The following is a 22,309-nucleotide window of genomic DNA, read 5'->3' as shown; positions in this document are numbered from 1 at the left end:
TAGTCAGTTTAAACACGCTGTTTTGACATTTCGATTTCTAATTCATAATTCGCAATGAAACAGCTCACACCAAGATATCTGAAGGACTTAAGCAGTGAAAGTTAACGCAGTGTGGATCTCGTTGAAGAGTCGAGGCGTGTTCAGGGGGATTGTCGGGATTCACGTGGAGCTCTACACACAGTCACGTCGAGTTCATGGACCGCCGTTCATCCTGCTCTAAAACCACTAACAACCGTCCAGAGCCACTGCTGAGGCTGTCGGAGATCTAATACACGGTAACAAGCGTCTAAAACAGCCGAAGGTGAATGACAGTAGAGACAGTTTAGTATCGGACAGCTCAACAGGGTTCTGAGGAACCTTTACGGACACAGACCTCACACGGACCGGACCGTGCGGAACCTGCGACACACACGTCCATCCCAACGGGAAAAAGCGACATGAAGGAGAAGAATTTAATAGAAACAGCCAAAATGCAGGGGAACATGATGGTAAGAGGAGCATCTTTATTACTAGACAAGTGCGTTTCACAAACGTAAACACGCAGATCATGGAAGTCTCTTTCTGTGAACAACAGGCGTGTTTGAATGTTTGTTTGAAGGGTTTCTGCATGCAATCTGCACAAGCAAGAACAGGACGCTTCTTAAAAAAGTACTGTGGTGTTACCATAGTAGCCTATAGCGTATGATGACATTGTGCCAGTGTCTAAAATACCGTGGTAGTACCATGGTACTTTGTGTTAGTGCTGTTTTTCTAATTCTATAATATAAATGTACATTTACTCATTTTGCCAGACACTTTTGTTCAAGGGTACAATACATTCAGTGTATCAGTACGCGCGCAGTATGGGACTCGAACCCTTGACCTCTGCGTTGCTAGTGCCATATGTGTGAACGGTCATTTTACTATATGTGATTCTGCAGCCTCTGTTTTAATGGGAAAGCTTAGATACTGAATGTTTGAAAAGTGAAAAGTTTTATAATTGTAGGTTATAGCTGCTAACATGTTTAAATTGGAGTCAGCGCAGCAATGTACACTGGATCTTATTTATGTTAGTTTATTTTTTATTTTTTATAGCCTGCATTAAATGCAGAAGTGACCTTCAGTGTCCCCGGTTGAGAAGAGAGTGGATTCATTAAAATTTGATCACACCTGAAGCGCAGGGGAATATTGCTATATTGCTGCTGCATGCTCGATGTCTCAGTGACCCGCTGAGACTGAGGTCCAGACTTTAACCTCATGGTCAGTTAGGCTTCATTCAACTGAAACTCTACAGTGTTATCTAATACCAAAGACTGATAAATAACCTTACACTGCATTCGTGTGAGAGATACAGAGGTGATGGCTTCTTCTAAATCAATAACATGTACAGAAATGTGCTCTGAAAGTACCACAACATGAGTTGATTCATTTTATACCAGCTTAGGTTGTTTGTTATTAGTTTCGGAAAAGTGTTGTATGGACAAGAAATCAAGGCAAATGGTTTTGCATTGTGACCTGCTCTGCGGAAGCTGTGGACCATACACAACTTCATCAAAAACACAAACAGTTGAAGCATAAGCTAAGTGATAATGAGCCCGTTTTCATGCACACCAATACGGTGATTACTCTCTAAAATCAGCTTATTTGAAAAATCAGACAAAGCAAGAATTATGCATTTACATGACATTTGAAATAATCGCGTTATTCTCTGTTTTTGAGGTCAAACCGTGAAAAGGCATGCACTCAACACGTGCACACATTGGATGAGCCGGTAAGAACGCCAGTTAAGGTGTTTACATGCCACCATAATCGGTGTAATGGGCAAAAATCTACCCGCGTCGATCGGTTTATTCTTATGCTGTTTATGACCTTACACTGATAAAGGAACGCTGTTTATTGCGTTTACATGACCAAACGTGTTGTCGGCTTATTAAGCATAATCGTGTAAGAATGTGCAAGTAAACTAGCTCATTGATCATAATCACAAGTTTTAATTGTGAATATGTGACTGTACTATTTAGTTTGCACACATTTTCTGTACTGTTGCTGAAGCACATAAAGCTTGCCAGTTCAAGGAATAGTTCACCCAAAAGTGAAAATTCTCTCATCATTTACTCACCCTTATGCCATCCCAGATGTGTATGACTTTCTTTCTTCTGCAAAACACAAATGAAGATTTTTAGAAGAATATCTCAGCTCTGTATGTCCATACAATGCAGGTAAATGGTGGCCAGAACTTTGAATCTCTAAAAAGATAGCATGTAAATGCAGCATAAAAGTAATCCATATGACGCCATTGGTTTAATCCATGTCTTTTGAAGAGATAAGATAGGTGTGAGTGAGAAATAGATATGTTAATTCTTTTTTTTTACTGTAAACATCCATTTTCAAATAGCCCTCCTATGTGCTCTTTTCTCCTAAGAGTTGTTCTTCTTATGTTTTTTGGTGATTCACATTCATCATGCATAGCTACCTACTGGGCAGGGTGGAGAATTTATAGTAAAAAAGGACTTAAAGGGATAGTTCACCCCAAAATGGTGTTGTATTTATGAAGTGTTTGATTGCCACCTGTATTTGCCATGAAATAGCTATTGTAGCTGATATGGCAATAAACACCAAACAAACAAACAAACACTCCAAAAATGAAAATCCTCTCATTATTTACTCACCCTCATAATATCCCAGATGTGTATGACTTTCTTTCATCACTAGAACACATTTGAAGAAAAATATCTTAGCTCAGTAGGTCCTTAAAATGCAAGTAGATAGAGATTTCTCTTTTGAAGCTCCAAAAATCACAGACAGTCAGCATAAATGTCATAGATACGACACCAGCTGTTAAATTAATGTCTTCTAAAGTGACATGATTGCTCTTGGTGTGGAATTTTTATTAAAAGTACTTTGTAACTATAAACCATCGCTTCCTGTCAGCAGCAGAATGATCATTCAGGAGAGGATGGAGATCACGCGGTCTCTCATGTGACATATTCACATTGCCATGATACTGACATAATCTCACATTCTCCTCTTGGTTGAGACATCCAGGATGAGCACACAAATGCTCCATTGTGAGTAAAGAAACAGATCAATACAGATCTAAACCAAAACCAACGAAGATTCTGTACAGCATTCCTCCTACTCACTTGCAAACAGCACTGCTCTTCCAGCTGTGTCGCACGTGCGTCAGTTCTCGCGTGAACATGCCAATGTGATTACGTAACACGCGCATACTGCTGCAGAACGGAAGCAATGATTTAGAGTTAAAAGGTACTTTAATATTGATCTTTTTCGCACCAGAAGTGATCGTTTCTCTTTAGAAGACATTAATTTAACCGCTGGTGTCATATGGATGATGTTATGCTGACTGTAATTTTTTGGAGCTTCAAAAGAGAAATCTCCATTCACTTACATTTTAAGGACCTGCAGAGCTGAGATATGTTTCTGTTTTTCTTCAAATGTGTTCTGGTGAAGAAAGAAAGTCATACACACTTGGGATATCATGAGGGTGAGAGAATTCTAATGAGAGAATTTTCATTTTTTGGTGAACCGTCCCTTTAAATATTGATCTGTTTCTCAGCCACACTTATCACTTTTGAAGATATGGATTAAAACACTGGAGTCATATGGATTACTTTTATGCTGCCTTTACATGCTGTTTTTGAGTTTCAAAGTTTTGGACCCTGTTGAATTAATGGAACTACAGAGCTGAAATATTCTTCTAAAAATCTAAATTTGTGTTCAGCAGAAGAAAGTAAGTCATACATCTGGGATGGCATGAGGGTGAGTGAATAATGAGAGAATTTTCATTTATGGGTGAACTATCTCTTTATTGCTGCTCCTTTAGACGGTTAATGAGGTGACCGACTTTTGCAACATAACTCAAAGTGTGTGCAATTATTTCTTCTCATTCCCTGAGGCAGCATGAGAACAACTAAATACACAGATTAAGCATCAGTCACACATCTAATGCTTATCGTTTGCTCTTCACTTTGTTGCAAAATCATTAAATAAGCTTCCTGTCTTTGTTGTGTGAGTGAAAAGAGCGAAAGGACTATGAAATTAGATGTCCATTTTGTTTGGACAAAAATCAATAAAATGCACATCACGTTGTAATTCTAATTATTGAAATCATTAGTAGGAATGTCCCAGAGCAGCAGTACACTAATGCACTGTAAGTGACAGACATAAAATTCTGTCCTCCATGTAGGGAAAAGATCTTTGTCCAGCAAGCTATGAGAAATGTCAGATTAAGGCATGTACCTGTCTGACAACCTGTCTGCTTCTGTTATACTCATGAGTTGAGCAGAGACGGACGAGTTTCTCAATCTTTCACTGTGTTCACTCAACTTGATTTGAAGGGAAGTCTGATTAGCAATAGAAGATTTAGTTCCTCCCCAAGTGAACAGTTAATATATATATATATATATATATATATATATATATATATATATATATATATATATATATATATATATATATATATATATATATAATATTTAAAGTTATTTTTTAATAAAAAATACATAGATTCTATATAGAATGTATGTATTTTTGATTAAAACAACTTTAATCAGAAGACTTTAGTAAATTGGACATTGAAATGTATAAGTTGTCTACAGCAGGCCATGCAAAAATGGCTAATTTTAACAACAGTTGACCCTTTTTTATTGCATCCTTGGTTGAGATCCTATTGTTCTAATGAAGATTAATTAAAGGAATAGTATATAATAGGCTTGGGATCGATATCTTTTTCATGCATCGATACTCAGAAAATGTTCCAGATGATTATCCATTTATATCTGCATTTTTTTCTAGATTTCAATAGGGCCAAACCTTGCACAACAGTTTTTGTCTCTTCATACTAGGGCTGGGTGATATGGCAAAAAAATAAAATCTCGATGTAACAAGGAGGAGGGCGGGGCTGGGCCGTGACTATGCACGCCCGGCCCCCAATCGGGCAAATCAACCGAGGAAAGGGATAAATGCAAAGAGATGCGGAAGTTCGGGAGAGAGAAAGCCACAGGCAGCTGCCCTGTATGTGTTTATGTTTGTGTGTCTTTGTGTTTAAGTTTATTAAAAACATTACTTTGATGTTTCGTCCGGTTCCCGCCTCCTCCTTTCCATTGAACCCTGTTACATTGGTGCCGAAGCCCAGGCAGGAGAAGGGATACGCCGTCGTACAGTCCTCACCACTACCATCCACCCCAAAGGAGCCACTCGATTTATATCAAACTTATGGATGATTCACAATTTGATTTTTTTCAACTTTTAAATGTACTCCAACATGATTCAAATTGTATGTTTTTTATTAGAATGCAAGGTAACCTGGTTAGAGTTGTTTTCATTATAGGAAACAAAGGTGTGCAGGAAAAATTTACAAATGCACCAAATGCACTACAGGGGGATGTTGTCAACAGAGTGTAAATGTAAAATAAATTAAAATCTAATAAACCCAGATGTTCAGAAATAATAGAAAAACAAAACTGCAAAATATTTCTTAGCCAGTGTAGGTATTCATTTTATCTAAACCAAGTCTATCTAGAAATCAATATCTATAAATTATCAAGTTTATCTAGAAAGTACTCGTATATCAAACAATTTGTGTGTACTGTATATTCATAAACCCCTGCAGATAGAGATGTGCCCTCGATGTTGATAAGGGTTTTAGAAAGTAATTAGTAATAAGTAATGCAATTACTTTTCAGACAGTGTAATTACTACAGTAACCTAATTACACTGTAGAAGATGTAATTAGTAGTTAGTAATTAATTACTTTTTTTTAGAGTAACTTTCACAACACTGGTCAGCAGTGCCCAGCTACGACTCCGGAGGCTACGCAAAATTCTTCCACAGAAGAATTCTTCCACTCGCATAGTTTTCCATTAAATTTGACCCCAATCATTATAAAAGCACGTATATTATTTACTCTAGCCATCACTGGATGATATATTGTGTTTATGCATCTTTCATATAGTGTACACAGTGTATTTTCATTTACAAGTATGTCTTCTTGTGGTTTGACACTTGAATAAAAACTATTCAAGGCTACATACAGAGAAATTTCATAATAAACATCGCCATTTCTAATCGTTCAGTTACACCAGTTTCATACAGTAACCTGCAAACTCATCAATGTCACTGTTCATTTTTGAAGAAGTACAAAAAATCTTCATAACTTTTGTGTTTACGGTGACTAGATTTACAACTTTGGACTGCCACATGCACCGCATCAACACGTCCTTCAGTATTAAGTACACTAAATGTTATATCACCCCCTTGTGGTCTCCCAAAGCTATTACGCCAGACAACATTAAACAGAAGGCCAACTGACAGTGAATTGGAAAGAAAAACAATTAGGTTTCTAATTTAAATGTAGACTGTTGTTAATATATTGATGCCTCAAAAACGTATCGAGAAAATAATGTGCCAATCAATAATCAATTTATCAATATTTTGTGACATTTCTACTAAATAATAACATAATTTTCATTTTTTTCCCTATTAAATGTAATTTATCCATTGAATGGTTATCCTGCTGTGAACAGTATACATTTCCACATTATTCTCCTTTGGGGTTTAAGTGCCATGCCCACTATTTATTGCTCTTAAGAGTCAAGTGTGCCATAGGGCACTCCGGTGTATCCGGTGTCTTTGATTGGCTGTTTGCATTGAGTTGTTCTATTAATAAAGAATGAACTTGGTAATAGTCCATCACTTTGCTTTGATTACAGTGATTGGAGAGTTACAGTGGCCACTCAAGTGCTCTGTGGTTAATCATATACTAGATTTGCATTTCTTCTAGGAAATAACATTGTGCTTGCAAGGCAGCAAAATAAAAGTGTTTAAATTTTGTGTTAGTTTAGGTTTTAGGCTTTGGTTCTGCATAAAATAACTGGTCGCTTTAAGTTACAATGGTCACACTGTATGTTTCGCTCTGTAGATTCAAAAGAACCTGCTCATAGGAATCAATTGTTCATGAATCGGACTACACTGGTTGTTGTGGCATTGCCACCGAATGGTAGTGTAGGAAAAAGTGAGTGTTTACAGTAGTACGGTGTAAGAATGCAATCTGCAGATAGGGCTGCTAGCATCACCGTGACAACTGCCCCACTGCGGTAGTAGAGTGCCACTGCCAGTTATGCACGTGACGTTAACGTATCAACTTAAATAAAATACCTTACAAAAACTTGAAATAAATTCCTGAAATGGTGCTATTTAATGAGTATAATAAAGTATTAGATCTGTAGTAACTGTGTTGGGGATTATTCATCATAGGGATGTATTAATTTCCCATTTTTTAGAGACTTCTTGATTTTGCGCTACAGAGCGCATTGCGGTAACAGCGAATTCACAAGATACGCATTTAGCACGCAGCTCAAGCCAAACTCACACCATGACTTGATGGATCAACTACACGTCCATTCGTCCGCGACTGAAGTTACAGTTCCTAAATTCCTTCACAAACTCACGCACAGGAGAGTTTATTCGGGATAACATGTCAACAAACAACATGAAAGAAAAGATTTGCACCCGTTAATGCAGTCTATCTAGAACTCAAGCTCTGTTGTGCATTTGCTGCCTTTAGTGATTCACAGATTTAAGTTTTATATATATATATATATATATATATATATATATATATATATATATATATATATATTATAATATTAATATTGTTGATATAGCTGATTAAAGCTCATATATAGGCTATACATATAAGACGCATTTGAAAATAGGTTATTAAAAAGCTCTTCCGTTTACCAGGGCTCACGCACAGGGTCCTCACAATATTATCTCAAGTTCAGCTGTTCAAGCTCCATTGTGTGTTTGCTTCATTGCAGATGTAAGTTGTAAAATATATATTTATGCTGTTGATGGCTCATATCTATACTGTACATACTATGATGCGTTTGAAAAATGGTGATTATAAAAGCACTTCTGCAGGGATCGGCACTTTCATCTCTTGATACGCAGTTTAGGTGAAAAAACAATCCTCACACTAAAGACTGGATCATTTGAATAAACATGGTTTTATTCAACAAGATTTTTCTTCTAAAACATTGTCAGTGCATTTGTAATGTCTTGCAGCGTCGTTTATTTCTCGTCATAATTACGTCAATAATGTTTGAAGTAAAATTGTTCAAATTATCCTCATAATCCCATTTTTGTAAATGGAATCAAATAACAACTCAAACATTTCTGTGTGTAATTTCGTTGACGAGATTTACAGCGCGTTCTGGACGTGTATTGAGTGCGGCTGGAAACATTATAACACAAAAAATTAAAAGCATTTGACTATTGAAAATCTTCCAGCAAAGGTGAGACTGAACTATTTCATTATTGTCCAGCTGTTTAGTGATAGTTAGTCATGTTGAACATGTTACAGATGTATAAGATCGGCTGGACAGTCCAGTAACAGACAGAAATAATAATAAAAAATAAAAATAAAAAAAGTTTTGTATTATATTTATTTTTTATTGGGGGGTATTTTGTGATAATTTACAAAGAGTTTAATTTGTATTTCCTCTTCAATTAACTAAAACTAACACACTCTTAAACTAACACATCTCACGCACTTTACATTAAAAAAAATTATCACGAGACTCTTGCTACTTAAAAAAAAAAAAAAAAAGGTTAATAGATACATTTATCGTTACGATTTATCAGTGTTGAAGTACTGAATTTGTTGTAGGTTATTAGACAAGGCAAGCCCATGAGCAGGCTGATCAGACAAAATCAAAGCCTGTCTTTTTATTCTTAAGAAAGAAATTAAGATGTTCTAAAGGAAATATTTGAGAACTTCTTAAGAATTGTTCAAGAATTGCACTTAGGATTGTTCTTACGAACTTCTTATAATTTACCCTAAGAACAATTTTTCTTAAGAACATTTTCATGAATCTGGCCCCAGATGTTGATAGAGAGTTAACTGGTGTAATCAGACCTGGACAGTTACTGCATCAGTTAAAGTCACATATAAAGCTAATGAGCAGAACAGACAGGATAGCCCGTCTACAAGCCCTAAATGCATGCTTGCATGCACCAGGGCTCTGTGCAGGGCTTTATTTGATTGGGGTTGTTTCGTCGGATGAGTGCGGGGAAAGAGGTCCGTGATTTATAGTGACCTTTAAGTGGGCCGTCGTTTCTCAAAGCAGGAGCCGGGCATTCGCTGTGTTTCATTACGCCTGCTGGAATCCATCATGTGTAATATTTTTCTCAATGCAATGCTGCATGCAATTTAAAGAGATACAACCGCACATAAACATCAAGTTACTTTCCACGGCCATCAAACGTTTATGCATGAACACGCGGCCATTTATTGTTAGTGAGAGATTTACAAGCCTATCTAACATTTTAAGACATATTTTGTCTAAAATCCAATTTTATTACCTAACGCCGTGTCTCACCAGGCACAAAGCGACAAGTTTTTCTGCAACAAGCAATTTGTCCGTCCACACTGAATGTGAAACTTCTGTATGATGTGACACATTCACAGCCAATAAGATCATATTTGATGTTTATTATACAGTTATGTGGAGCAGGAGTTTGGACCAATAATAATCCCCGGTGGGTGGGGCTTCCCAGTATAACGCCACTGAAATAGAAACCGATCGACAAAATGTGCTTTTGCTAATTTCTTGTGACAAAAATTCATGGAAAAGATAGCTTTAATCGCTATTAATTCATTGACTTGACTTATCATCTACACACATTGTTCACATTGTTTTCCTTGCTTACCATGATAAAAGATAATATTTCTCCCATGATGCCCATTTCTGTCTGTTCCACTGGTGCTCCAGTCCAAAGTCATCCATCAGCACTCACAAGACAACTGTAGGCCAGTCTGCTAGCAAAATAATGAGTTTACAGAAGATGAATATTTCATCATGCCGTTTGCCTCGCCCTCTGCCTTTATGTTGCACACAGATTAGATGAGCTGATATTGGTAATACATCATAATTGATTCAAATAGCTTCAGGCTAAAAAGTAATACCTTATGCCATTTGGAGTTTTGTGATACTGTGTACTAGTTATTTGAACAATCTATGGGATGAGTGACACAAATATTTATTAAAATACATCTGGGGTTATGTGAGTATAACTGAATCACACAATTCCAAGTAAAATTATACAGAACGTACAAAATAATCGAGATAAAAATAAATTATATTTTTATGGCACATACATTTTATCAGTGTTTGTCTAATGCTATTTAACATCACAATGAAAATAATTTTATGGAAAATATAAGCTCTTTTAATGCAAAATGTCCTGTCCATTTGGTTATGGGTAGCAATTATTATTATTATTTTTTTTAAAATAAGCATTACATATTTTATAACTCTGCTCTTTTATAGACTAATTTTCATTATTTTCCATTATCAGGCCTCTTGGTACTCCATTCCAAGAGTGGAAAATATGATTGAAAGGTAAAATAAAGCTAAGTTGAGTGTCAATTAAGGTGTGTGAAGACTTAAAGATTGCAATGAGAAATGAAAATATTTTAAAGGAAAAAGCTCACTAATGTTAGATTCGGGGCAGTCGGCAAATGACTGTGGAAATATAGTGGAAATGTGTCAACCGGTAGAAATTTTAAACTGTTTATACTATGGCAGATTTGCACAGCCATCTTTTCAAAACAAGCTCAAGTCATAAGAATAGTATAGACCTTATTCACGGTAGCTGCATCTTTGATTTTTAATGGGAATGAGAACGAGGCTGTGAGGGATAGATTTACAGTCTCTTCAATGGCACGAATGGTATAAAACTTTATAAAGATCCTTGATCACATCTGATTTTCCACAACTCATGTTGTCTGGAGTTCTTTGTATACTGAATGTTCTTGGACAGATATTTTACCAATGTTTTTCCGCAGAGCGATCCAAAAACACTTTAAACTGCAGTACAGCCCATTGAAGAGACTGTAAGTCTATCCCTCACAGCCTCGTTGTCATTCCTATTCAAAATCAAAGATGGTGCTAGCGTGAATAAGGTCTATATAATGGTGAAATTAGTAATTTTTTAGCAGTTTTGTAGCGAGTACTCTAACGCACAAAAAAACTAGTAATTGATTACTTGTAAATTAAAACGTAATTACAAAATAACAAGAATGACAGGCACATGAAATTTATATTTTGTTTTATTCACAAACATGAATAAACATTTTTAAAATAATATAACTTTAACAAACTATGCTATTCTAAAATGAAATGAACAATATGCATTAAAAGAAATCCTTTCTTAAAGCACTCACATCCTTACATCGAAAACAATACTGACAGCATTAGGGTAATTAACATATTAAAACCCTGAGTCTACATAAAGTCTATCACATTTTTTTGTCATTTCACATATTATTTAGGAAAACAAGTGTTGAAAGTTTGCTTTTTACAAAATGCAGTGTTCAGAGGTTTAACAAACATACACACATACTGGTCTGATCAGCTTCCGAGTTTCTTAAACCGCTTCATGTTTTCTTTCCACTAGGGCTGTGCAATTTGGGGAAAATATCGAATTGCTATTTTTCTGACAGATATTGCGATTGCGATTTGATTTGCTATTTAATTTTGTAAAGTCAAGCTTCAGCTCAATATTCTCAATAGCGTGCAGCACACACTCTAAATTAGAGTACAACATGTCTTTAACTGTAGACCCCTCAACTACCTTTTAGTCTAGCAGATGCAGTGTGCCTTTCTATCCAATAGATGGTTAGCTTCTTGCTGCTAAAATGCAGTCAGTGCTGCCTACAGAATGCATTCTAATTCAAGAAAAAGAACTGAAAAGATATTAACTGATTCCAACATTTATTACAATTTCTTTTTAAATATTCAGTAATTAAACAGACTCACTTTTCTCTAGTGCAAACAATTTCCAGTAAGAACAAATAAAATGACCTTACCTTTCTGTAAACAAGCTCTTCTGACTTTGAAATAAGGTAGGTCTAGCTTATATTGACAAAACACAAAATAATGATCACAAATGCTACATAGAATATTCACAATCAACTAAAACTGTCAGGACTGATAACCAGCATTTAAAATATTGCACAGCACACATTCAAGTACAAATACTTTGAACTTGTTAACATTTTCTTCACACAGTAATGGCTGCCAGTAAGTGGCATTACAAAATAAAGTGCAGAACAAATCTTGACTCCAGCCGAAGTCTTACAATCACTTGCTGAAATTACTTCTCCCCAAGTCAACACATGATTGAGTACAGTATTTCTAACATGTCACAACGTTTCCGCCAGCACTAAAGATTCTCTCGGATGGGGAACTTGTGGCTGGTATACATAGGTATTTGCGAGCCAGTTTGCTCAGCCTTGGAAAGGTAACCCTATGTACCTTCCACCAAGCCAAGGGATCTTACTTTCCATCAATAGCAGGAGTCATGAGGTAGCTGTTTAGCTCAGCTTCCATAGTGTCCTCCAACTGCACAGATGAAGAAGGGGGCACATTGGTGCTCTTAAAGAAGCTGCCCAGTGACCGCTTGCCCTTCTTCGCTGTGGATGTTGATGGTTCTGCCTTGGCTGCACTTTGATGCACGCCACCTGTGGTGCTGAGACGAGCCCTCTTCTCCTGAAAAACAGAGAACTGTCTTTTCAAACTAATGTAATTTTGAGCAATTGGGCATTTTTATGTAAGCATTTAAAAATTGCCTGTCAATGTAAAAAACAAAATGGCTTAGATTGCATGTATTATAATAACAAGCTATTATAACATATTGTATGTAGTGTAATTTAGAGCTATTTTAATGTTGTCATCATCTGCTATTTTATGTTATTATAACATAAATTTTTATCATATTCTATTGCTGTTGCACATTGACGCACATAAAATCAAAACAAGTTACCTTTTGTGCCTCCTGTTCCATTTCGAACTTGACTCTTGCTCTGATGTCTGGAATATTCTCTTGTCTTATGTAGTCCATTTTGAATCATGGATCAAGGAATGAAGCAACATCAAGAAGCTCCTGTGTGGCTGGGTCACTATATTTGTCCTCCATATAGCCAAGGGCCCTTGACTTTATGGCCTTCGTTAGGTCAGTGTCATTGTCCTTTTCAGCCAGGGTTGCTGTTTTCAGGAGATGCAGGACTGGCTTCAGGTAGGATACGCTGACATATGTTTCACCAGAAAGTGCATCTGTAAAGTCCTGGAGAGGATGTAGGGTGGCATTGATAGACTCGAGGACCTTGGTGTCCTGCCAGGTGGGGACCAAGTGACACGTCTTCCTGTCTTCAGACAGAACCTGAGACAAGGCCTGGCTCTGCTCCAAGACCCTCTCAATCATCTTCTGTCTAGAGCCCCATCTTGTTGGACACTTGTGGTTTTTGTGCCTCACTCAGTGCATTTTTCTTTTTCCAGCTGTGTGAGAAATGGCCAACCAGCTGCTTACAAATTCCTGTTGCCCGATCAGGGCTCGCAAAATTTCAAAATCTCTGGTAGCCCTTCTGGCAGGCACTCTTCAGATTTTGGTAGCCCAAAATGAATTTTACTAGCCCAAATAAAAAAAGACAATTTTTTTAATGTAGAAAATTGGTTAGGAGTCAAAACATCAATCAAAAACTTTTTCAAAACACAAATATCAACAATCGGATATAAAATAATCAAATTAGAATCATCAATACAAATATGCATCTGGTTCTAACTGAACTGAAATTTCTATGAACTTGTGTGAACAGTATGGAACATGAATCAGTCTGTGTCAGATTCTGAATCTGAGATATCAACTGAAGTCACAGATGAGAAAATGCCACTCGATGTTGAGGGCATAGCATCTCCTTCATCAGCTTTCTCCTCCTGTGCATCAGTCTCCACTTCTCTGCTCTTTGTTCTTGCTGGGATTTTATGTTCCAGGTGTCTTGAACCTCTTCCAGAAAACATCCAGGAACTACCTGCCTTGACAGGGCAGAAAGTACAACCGATGGAATGTGGAATTTTCTCCTTCTCTTCCTCATTTAGCAAACTGGCAAAATGTGTGACAAGATAATCCACCTCTTCATCCCCATAATTTGCCAGCTCTTCTCTGGGGTGGGGAAGAGTGGAAGGGTCAAAAACTTTGAAACGAGAGAGGTTTTTCAGACAGATTTTTAAATCTTCTGTCCATGTACTTAACTGTGTTGTCAATAATCCTCTGAAACTCTGCACCAATGGTGTCTTTGTCTGTGCCCTCACCTCTTCTAGCAGGTCGCTGTCTTTTTGTGAGCTGAGTTCCACAGTAGCACATGCTACCATCATCTTTCACTGTGAACTTTGTGTCCAAGGCTTTCTGGTATTCTCCTGGTTTTGTTTTCAGGCTGAGTAAGCATGATGTGGTGCTCTCAACTAACTGATTTGTTCGCGTGATGCATAAATTGTCATGCTGAAAACCAGTACTGCACTTGGATAATATGGTGCTGTAGTCCAACATGAAATGAAGCGAACAAATTTCTCGGTCTTCATCTCCTGCACCACCCCCTTTTCTTTGGCAGCATCCTCTGACTTAATATCACTTCCTCCTGCCATATTCTCCATATGCACAACAGTGGGAGTGTAATTTTTTTCCACAGCCTTCAGACATCTTAACCTGCTTGGGAGCCACCGTGTGCTTTTCAGGCCACTGAAATGTGCCACTTTCTCATTAAGCAGTTCATTTATTTCAGTCAGTTCTCTTCGCTTCTTTGGGGAATAGTAGTACATCTTAAAGATGGTTTTCAGTGTGTCCTCAAATTTTACCAGGTACTCACAGCCTTTCACACTATCCAGTATGGCTAGCTCTAATTTGTTTGCCACACAGTGGATTGTTATGATGTGGGGTATCCTGTTTCAGTCTCCCAGCTACTCCTGTTTTCTTAACCATCATCACTGCAGCTCCATCAAAGTTTTCGCACACTACTTTCTCCTTCCATGTGTCTTCCCTGTTACCCATGGTGTTCACTGCCTCATCGATAGCTTCTAAAACACCTGCAGCATTTGAGCTCTTGACTGGCTGACATTTGATCATGTATGCGGATATGTCACCATTGTCTCTCACATATCTGACTTGAACCATCTCCTGTTCTGTGATACCAGTGTCTGTACTGCCATCTGCAGGAATTGATAAGAACTTGCTTTCTTGAATTTTCTTTTCAATCTGGTCTCTTGAGGTTTGTGCTATTGCTCCAATAAACTCTCTGCAAGCATAGTCATTGTGGTAAGTGGAACCAAGGTCTAGGCCATTTGCTGTTTGAAGTTTACAAAGACTGCTAAATTTTGCCAACGGTAATTCATTTTTTGCAACAGAGTATGCTGTTGAAAAGTTTTTTCAGGACTTCTTGTTGTGCTTGGTTCATTTTTAATATGTTTTTTGCAATTGGCGTTCGTTCTGGTAAAGACGCTGCAGACTGGGCACCAATGCACTTTTTGTGATGCAGGGATTTGTCATGGGTTCTGATGGGGTCTTTCCTAAAATTACTGGTTCCAGTGACAAAAACACTCATCGAGTCAGAAATAGTGGGGAATTGACGACACACTTGACAGAACATTGTTTACTTGTTTACCTTGTCATGTTCCAGCCACAGAAATTATTTTGTCCATGACACCAAAAAGCTGCGCTTCATTTTTGCCTCATAGTCAGATTTTTCTGAACTGTTCCACTTTGTGGCTGTCTGCTTTTCTTTGTCTGTCCCTTCATCCTGACCTGTTTTTTTTGGGCCGAGTAGAACTGAAATACCGCTGTAAATCCATACTTCTCTTAACATTGTCACACACGCACGTTTTTTTACATAATCGTGAATATTTAATGAATGATTTGATTGACAGCAGTGGTTCTTGAGGCAAAGTTGTTCAGAATGAGGAGATCTAACATATGATATGCATATTGTGTGTATGTGTGAAATACCATGTGATTACAGAGGCGTAAAACTCGTTAGCGCCATCCATTGGCCGATTTCTTTCAAATTTCTTACGGACCTCTAGGGCCAGGAGTCGAACAGGCCCACCAAGTTTTGTGCCGATCGGCCTCCGTTAACCTTGTCTAATAGGTGCTCAAACTTAATTGGCCAATGGTGGCCATGTTTTTTGAGATATGTCAATGTCCTCATAGACAGTCATGGTACCTTGGACAAAGACACTGCATGCCGATTTTCAACTCAATCAGACTAACGGTTGCGTAGTTAGCTGTTTTCATGTTTTTTTTCCTGTTATAGCACCACCAAGTGGCCAAGCTCCGCGTTTTTTTTACTGTGACCTCAGATTGAGCTCATACACAGGTGTACCGAGTTTGGTGAAAATATCTCATTTCATTCAGGCGTTATAGCCATTTTAGTAAAAATGGCCCGCCCTTTTCGAACGTTTTGGCACCCCTTAGCGACCGTGAGTCGAAATTGCAAATTTTTTTTTAATAATTATTGATAATCAGACTCCAGAGTATATTTCTGCACTGGATTGGTTCCGATCGGATGGAAAACCTAGGACTAGTTTGCAAATGTAGGTTGTATGAAAAATCCAAGATGGCGGAAATTTTTATAGGCAGAAATGAAATCGGAGATATACAGTTGTTTGGTTTGAGCCAAGGATTCCAATGGTATAAAGCACTTGAGTCTGTGACAAATGATCTAGGAGTTATGAGCAGTTTCACATTTTTGATCGCTGTAGCGCCCCCTATTGACTGATTTCGCCGAGTCCATGTGTCTGAGTAGTGAGCAAAACTACTACCATCTGACCAAGTTTCAAGTCTCTAGGCCTTACGGTTTGCTCTGCCCGATCAGTTTTATGGCGGAATAATAATATAAATATAGCTGCGAGCAGCAATTAATGGGGTTCAAGAGGTTTAAGGCCTTTAAGCACATGCGTAAAAAGGTATTATGTTTTATTTAGCAAGCATGTAACCACCTAGATCATAGATGGAATAGACAATTTACAGCCTATTCAGGCAATTTACTAAGGAAATACACGGTTTTTAAAGCTCATAGCGCCATCTATGGTCCGATCTCCATAAAAGTCTGCATGCCTAATTTCGTGAAGTACTGAGTTTTTGTTTAGGAATTATAGGCGTTATAGCCATTTTAGTAAAAATGGCCTGCCCTTTTCAAACGTTTTGTCACCCCTTGGTGACCGTGAGTTGAAATTTCAACTTTTTTTGTGATAATTATTGATAATCAAACTCCAGAGTATATTTCTGCACTGGTTTGGTTCCGATCGGGCGAAAAACCTAGGACTAGTTCGCAAAAGTAGGTTTTTAACATTATCTGAAATATTTACCGAACGGTTTGACAGACATGCTTCTTGAGGCAAAGTTGTTTAGAATGAGAAGAGCTATCAGGTGATATATATTACTTGTGTTTTTTTCACAACACTGCATTATTTACAACCATTAACACCTACAAAAATCATGATAGCAAAGTTTTTACAACTTTGCACAACCCTCTCAGACCAAGAGTCAAATAGGTCCACCAAGTTTCGTTCTGAGCGGTCATTGTTAACCTTGTGTAATAGCTGCTGAAATTTCATTGGCCGATGGCGGCCATGTTTTTCAACATACGTGAATGTCCATATAGACAATGATGGCAGCTGAGACAATGTATGCAAATTGTGAAGTCAATAGGATTAACGGTTTCATAGTTACAGCCAATTTCATGTTTTTTTGGTATTATAGCACCACCATGTGGCAAAACCACGACCAAAGATTGACCTCTTACATAAGCATGCCAAGTTTGGTGAAGATACCTTATTTCCTTCAAGAGTTGTAGCCATTTACGTAAAATTGGCCACTCCTACTTCCAATGTTTTCTGCATACCGTAGCTAGTTCGAGTCGAAAGTTCAAACTTTTTTTGATAACTTTTGATATTGAGACTACATAGAATCTTTTGGCACCGGTTTGGTCCCGATCGGACGAAAAACCTAGGACCACGCAAAGTGAAGCATTCACGTGAAAGTGGGGCTTCGTTTTTTATTGATCATGTGTTTCTCTTAAAATAATAGCTTCAGCACGGAGATTCATGAGAAATTGCGCTGCGTACTCGATACACGTTTTGAAGCTAAACATCACTGCGGACAAATCGGCATGATCAAAAACTTCCGCGATCATATTTTTCCTTAAAATAACAAGTCAAGAGAGTGAATAAAGTGAATCAAGGGAGGAATTTGATAGGCCGGTGATGCATTTTGGTAGCCCGACTGGAAAACACAATAGCCCGATTTTGCGAGCCCTGCCAATTTACCCTTGCATCATCCTTCAAAGCATTTTCTGAAAAAAAAAAACATGAACCAGAGTATTGTGTATGGTACAGTTTTGCATTTTCCAGACTTAATATAATTAACAACAATAATAATTAAAAACTTGTATATATTTTTTTTAACAAGAGCAGAGTGCTTCACAGAAAGCAATGCAATTAACAATAAGTGAAATATAAATCATAAAGCAGGTAATTAATTTATAAAAACAATTCCTCTCAAAGTGATTATATTCAAACAAAAACATCTAAAAGACAAAAGCAACACTTAAAGATAATAAACAAGCATATTGCAACTAACTACACTCCCATAGGGAGAGGCCTACTTATCAATGGCAAGATGCAGCCTGTGGCCAAGACACTGAAGTCTGGTCCATTCGTTTAACTCCACATTTTGACAACGTTTGCTGCATTATCAGTGGTTATGCACGTCTGTCCCTCTTCGTTCAGATGCCAACTGGATAAACACTCCCTTAGTCCATGGGCAATATTCTGTCCCGTGTGGTCTACAGGGATGTATGCCATTTGCAGACAGCGAGTCTTCAGCTCAAAGTCATCATTGATAAAGTGCACAGTGAGACTAAGATACGGCTCGGTCGTCCTGCTTGACCACAAGTCTGTTGTTGTGGCGTAATATTCCATGTGTGTCAATTCCGTCTCAACTTTATTCCTACATTCAATGTACAGCTGTGGGATTGCAACTTGGCTAAAATATGTGCGAGAGGGAATTGTGTATCTCCTATCCAGCGTTCGGATGAGGTTTTTAAACCCCTCTTTGGTCCTGGTGCCTTCGTGAGGTCTTTTCATATGGTGTAACAGCCGCAAACAACTCTGAAATTGTACTTTGCTGTTGCTTGCTACTAGACTGAGTGAATCGCAATTGCGATTCGATTTCGATTAATCGTTCAGCCCTACTTTCCACCATAAAAGCTGGTCCTCATCTGTTGGTTTGCATGACTCCAACAAGAACCAAATACTGTTACAGTATGTTTCAATGAGAATCAAATATAACAAGTAATGCCACACTTGTTTAAGCACACACCACAGACGCCATGACATCCATACATTTGCAAATCAATTTACAATATTTCAGTAGGGTTATTAAAGGAATAGTTCACCCAAACATGAAAATTCTCTCATCATTTACTCTGCTTTATGCCATCCCAGATGTGTATGAATTTCTTTCTTCTGCAGAACACAAATGAAGATTTTTAGAAGAATATTTCAGCTCTGTAGGTCCATACAATGCAACTGAATGGTGATCAGACCTTTGACCTTCATTGGATTTAATCAATGTCTTCTGAAGTGATCGAGTTTGTTGTGGCTGAGAACAGACCAAAATGTAACTCCTTTGTTACATTTTCATGATCATGATTTTAAGCTTGATAACACTTCCTATAGCGCCTATTTCTATCTGTGCATGATTAAAGCACTAGGAAGTGTAATCGAGCTTAAAATCATGATTGTGCCTAGAGACTGTAATGTCAAGATTTACAGTGAAGAAGGAGTTACATTTTGGTCTGTTCTCACCCAAAGCTAACTGGATCTCTTCAGAAGACATTGATTAAACCACTGGAAAGAAAGTCATACACATCTGGGATGGCATGAGGGTGAGTAAATGATGAGAGAATTTTAATAGGATAGGAGGCTGGCTAAAATTTGTTTCCTGTATTGTATTGATTTGAAATTGTGTTTCTTGATTGTTTGGTGTCTTTGGGAATATAATTTGCACCATTTCAAACAAGCCAGGTTGTACGATATCTTACAGTTTTCTTTTCACATAGTTTGTTGAGCTGTTTACCACGGAGACATACACGCACAACTCACCACGCGCCCCTCCGAGAGCGAACCACATTATAGCGACCACGAGGAGGTTACCCCATGTGACTCTACCCTCCTTAACAACTGGGCCAATTTGGTTGCTTAGGAGACCTGGCTGGAGTCACTCAGCATGCCCTGGATTCGAACTCGCGACTCCAGGGGTGGTAGTCAGTGTCAACACTCGCTGAGCTACCCAGGCCCCCAATACATGGTTATTTAATATAAAGACTAAACTATTTTTTCAGAGTTTCTGGCAAAAATATCTATAGTAACATACTGTTTTCATGATATACAGTAAACGTATTAGGCCTAATATTCATTTTGGTTTCTTTGTCCACCCCATGTAAGAATTGTTCATCATGTAGTTGCATGATGGCAAAAACATCCTTTTAAATTCTATTAAATTTGGTTGTGTGAAGGGTGTATGCTCGCCACACATTTAATGCAGAGTAAGTGGATGGGGTGGGGACCGGCTGCAGGGGTCTTGTGCAAAGGGCCCATGATCTGTGAGAGGAAATTGCCTTTGTGAGCAGCATTAATGATGATTTCCCTCTGTTATGCTCATTATGAATGTGCTGTCATAATCTGCCCTCTAGCACTTACTCACAGCATTGAGTGTAATTGTGTTTCATAGTCTCTATGCCCACTGCATGATAACACTGGAGGTGTGTGTAGTGTGAAATCTCTACAGGCTCACTGCAAGAGCAGCAGCTCAGACTTTATCTCAGTCATAAGGGACGACCAGTGAGTGACAGTAGAGTACTAAATGTTCCAATGAGACAAGGGAATTAAGTGACATCAGCAGGAGCTCAGTAGGTCCTCTTTCAGCTCTGTAGGTCCTCACAATGCAAGTGAATGGTGCCCAGAATTTTGAAGCTCCAAAAAGAACATAAAGGCAGCATAAACGTAAACCATAAGACTCCAGTGGTTAAATCCATGTCTTCAGAAGCGATATGATAGGCGTGGGTGAGAAACGGATCAGTATTTAAAGTTGGAATGAAATGGATGTTGCAACCTGCTTTACTTCCGTATTGTGATGTATTTCCGAGTGAAACGGCTTGTCTAACAAGAAAAAAATGTAGGGCGGGGAACTGATTTATCCATTGGTTGTTGATTGGATTGTGAAAAGTGGGCATTGCATAGCGGAATGGAGGCAGATCTGAATGCGCTGTATGTGCAGTAGACACACACTCCTTCTCTTAAGATAACAATATTTTAATGGTTTGATTCACAATAAACTAAATATAAAGGGAAAAAACACTTACATGTGCTGTACATCCCAAGATACCTGCATTTAAAAATATGAATAAACTCCAGAGGCATCCGAAGCGTTGTATTTAGTAGTGATCACCTCAGCAGTTCAGGTGTGAAATGTCTCGAATGCATCCGCGAATTTGCCGTTATTTCTCCTCACTCGAAATATGAATTCAAGCCAGCTGGCCTGTAACCAATGAAGTTTGGGTTAGGGAATAATAGTTTTGGAGGAAAACAGATGAAAATACACCTTATCAACTCTGCATTAGCTGCTTTGACGGCATGTTTGTTTATACTCTTAAGGGCGGGGTTAAAACTGACTACCACTTGTGTTGGGCCTCATGTATTCAGATAGAAGACAAAGGCAGGCCTAACAGTCGTAAAACCTAACTCAGCCCCCACACATTTCATGTCGTAAATTTTACTGATAAAAATCACGCCAAAATCAAACAAAGGGAGTCAAAAACAGACTAAATTAATTAATTTAAATATTGATTAATAACTACAGAAATAATTATTATTTATTTCTGATAGTAACACTGATCTAAATAACCAGTAAAGCCCGACATAATAATTGGTGCCCCGTGTGAGGCATCCTACGTGCCAGTTCTGTCACAGTGTGTATGCAAAAGAATCCAAAGTAATAACTTGAATCCTTACTTAAAGGTTTGGTTCTGTTTGACAATTGACTTCTCAAAACTTGCCAAACATAAGCCAGTGTGGTGTGAAAATGCTCTTAATAGTGAATTAGGGGTTGGTAAATTTACTATAGTCTGCTTAAAATCTGCTGTTGTTATTATTTAACTCCTAACGCTTTCATCTAAATGTTACGGAGAGGTGCCAAGTCACTTCATTGACATCCACCAAAGAGAGAACACAGTGAAATTTGCACATTACATAACAGTAGACCGTAAGCCACAGGTCGAAGCCTCTCAACTGTGCTTTTGTGTTAGCATTATATCAACTGTAAAACAACAAGCTGTCAGAGCCACTATCACAAGAATTTTTACGGCCCAGTAAAATGAGTCACCAGTCGCCCTGCGTGACTGGAGCTAAAGCTCCAC

At 38.0% G+C, this 22,309-nt stretch overlaps 1 protein-coding gene across 1 annotated transcript in view; it reads left to right on the top strand.

Annotated features, from left to right (window-relative positions):
- The first annotated feature begins 245 nt into the window (after positions 1 to 245).
- Positions 246 to 22,309, top strand: part of LOC127434240 (dipeptidyl aminopeptidase-like protein 6) — a 506,360-nt gene continuing 484,296 nt past the window's right edge. Inside the window, exon 1 of the mRNA XM_051686825.1 lies at positions 246 to 488. Within this exon, the coding sequence (XP_051542785.1) occupies positions 438 to 488 (51 nt within the window). The 5' untranslated portion in view covers positions 246 to 437. The remainder of the gene's footprint in view (positions 489 to 22,309) is intronic.

The sequence above is a fragment of the Myxocyprinus asiaticus genome, chromosome 44, assembly GCF_019703515.2.
Source record: "Myxocyprinus asiaticus isolate MX2 ecotype Aquarium Trade chromosome 44, UBuf_Myxa_2, whole genome shotgun sequence".
NCBI lineage: Eukaryota > Metazoa > Chordata > Actinopteri > Cypriniformes > Catostomidae > Myxocyprinus > Myxocyprinus asiaticus.
The sequence above is the reverse complement of the archived record's forward strand: the minus strand, read 5'-3'. Positions and strand labels throughout refer to the sequence as shown.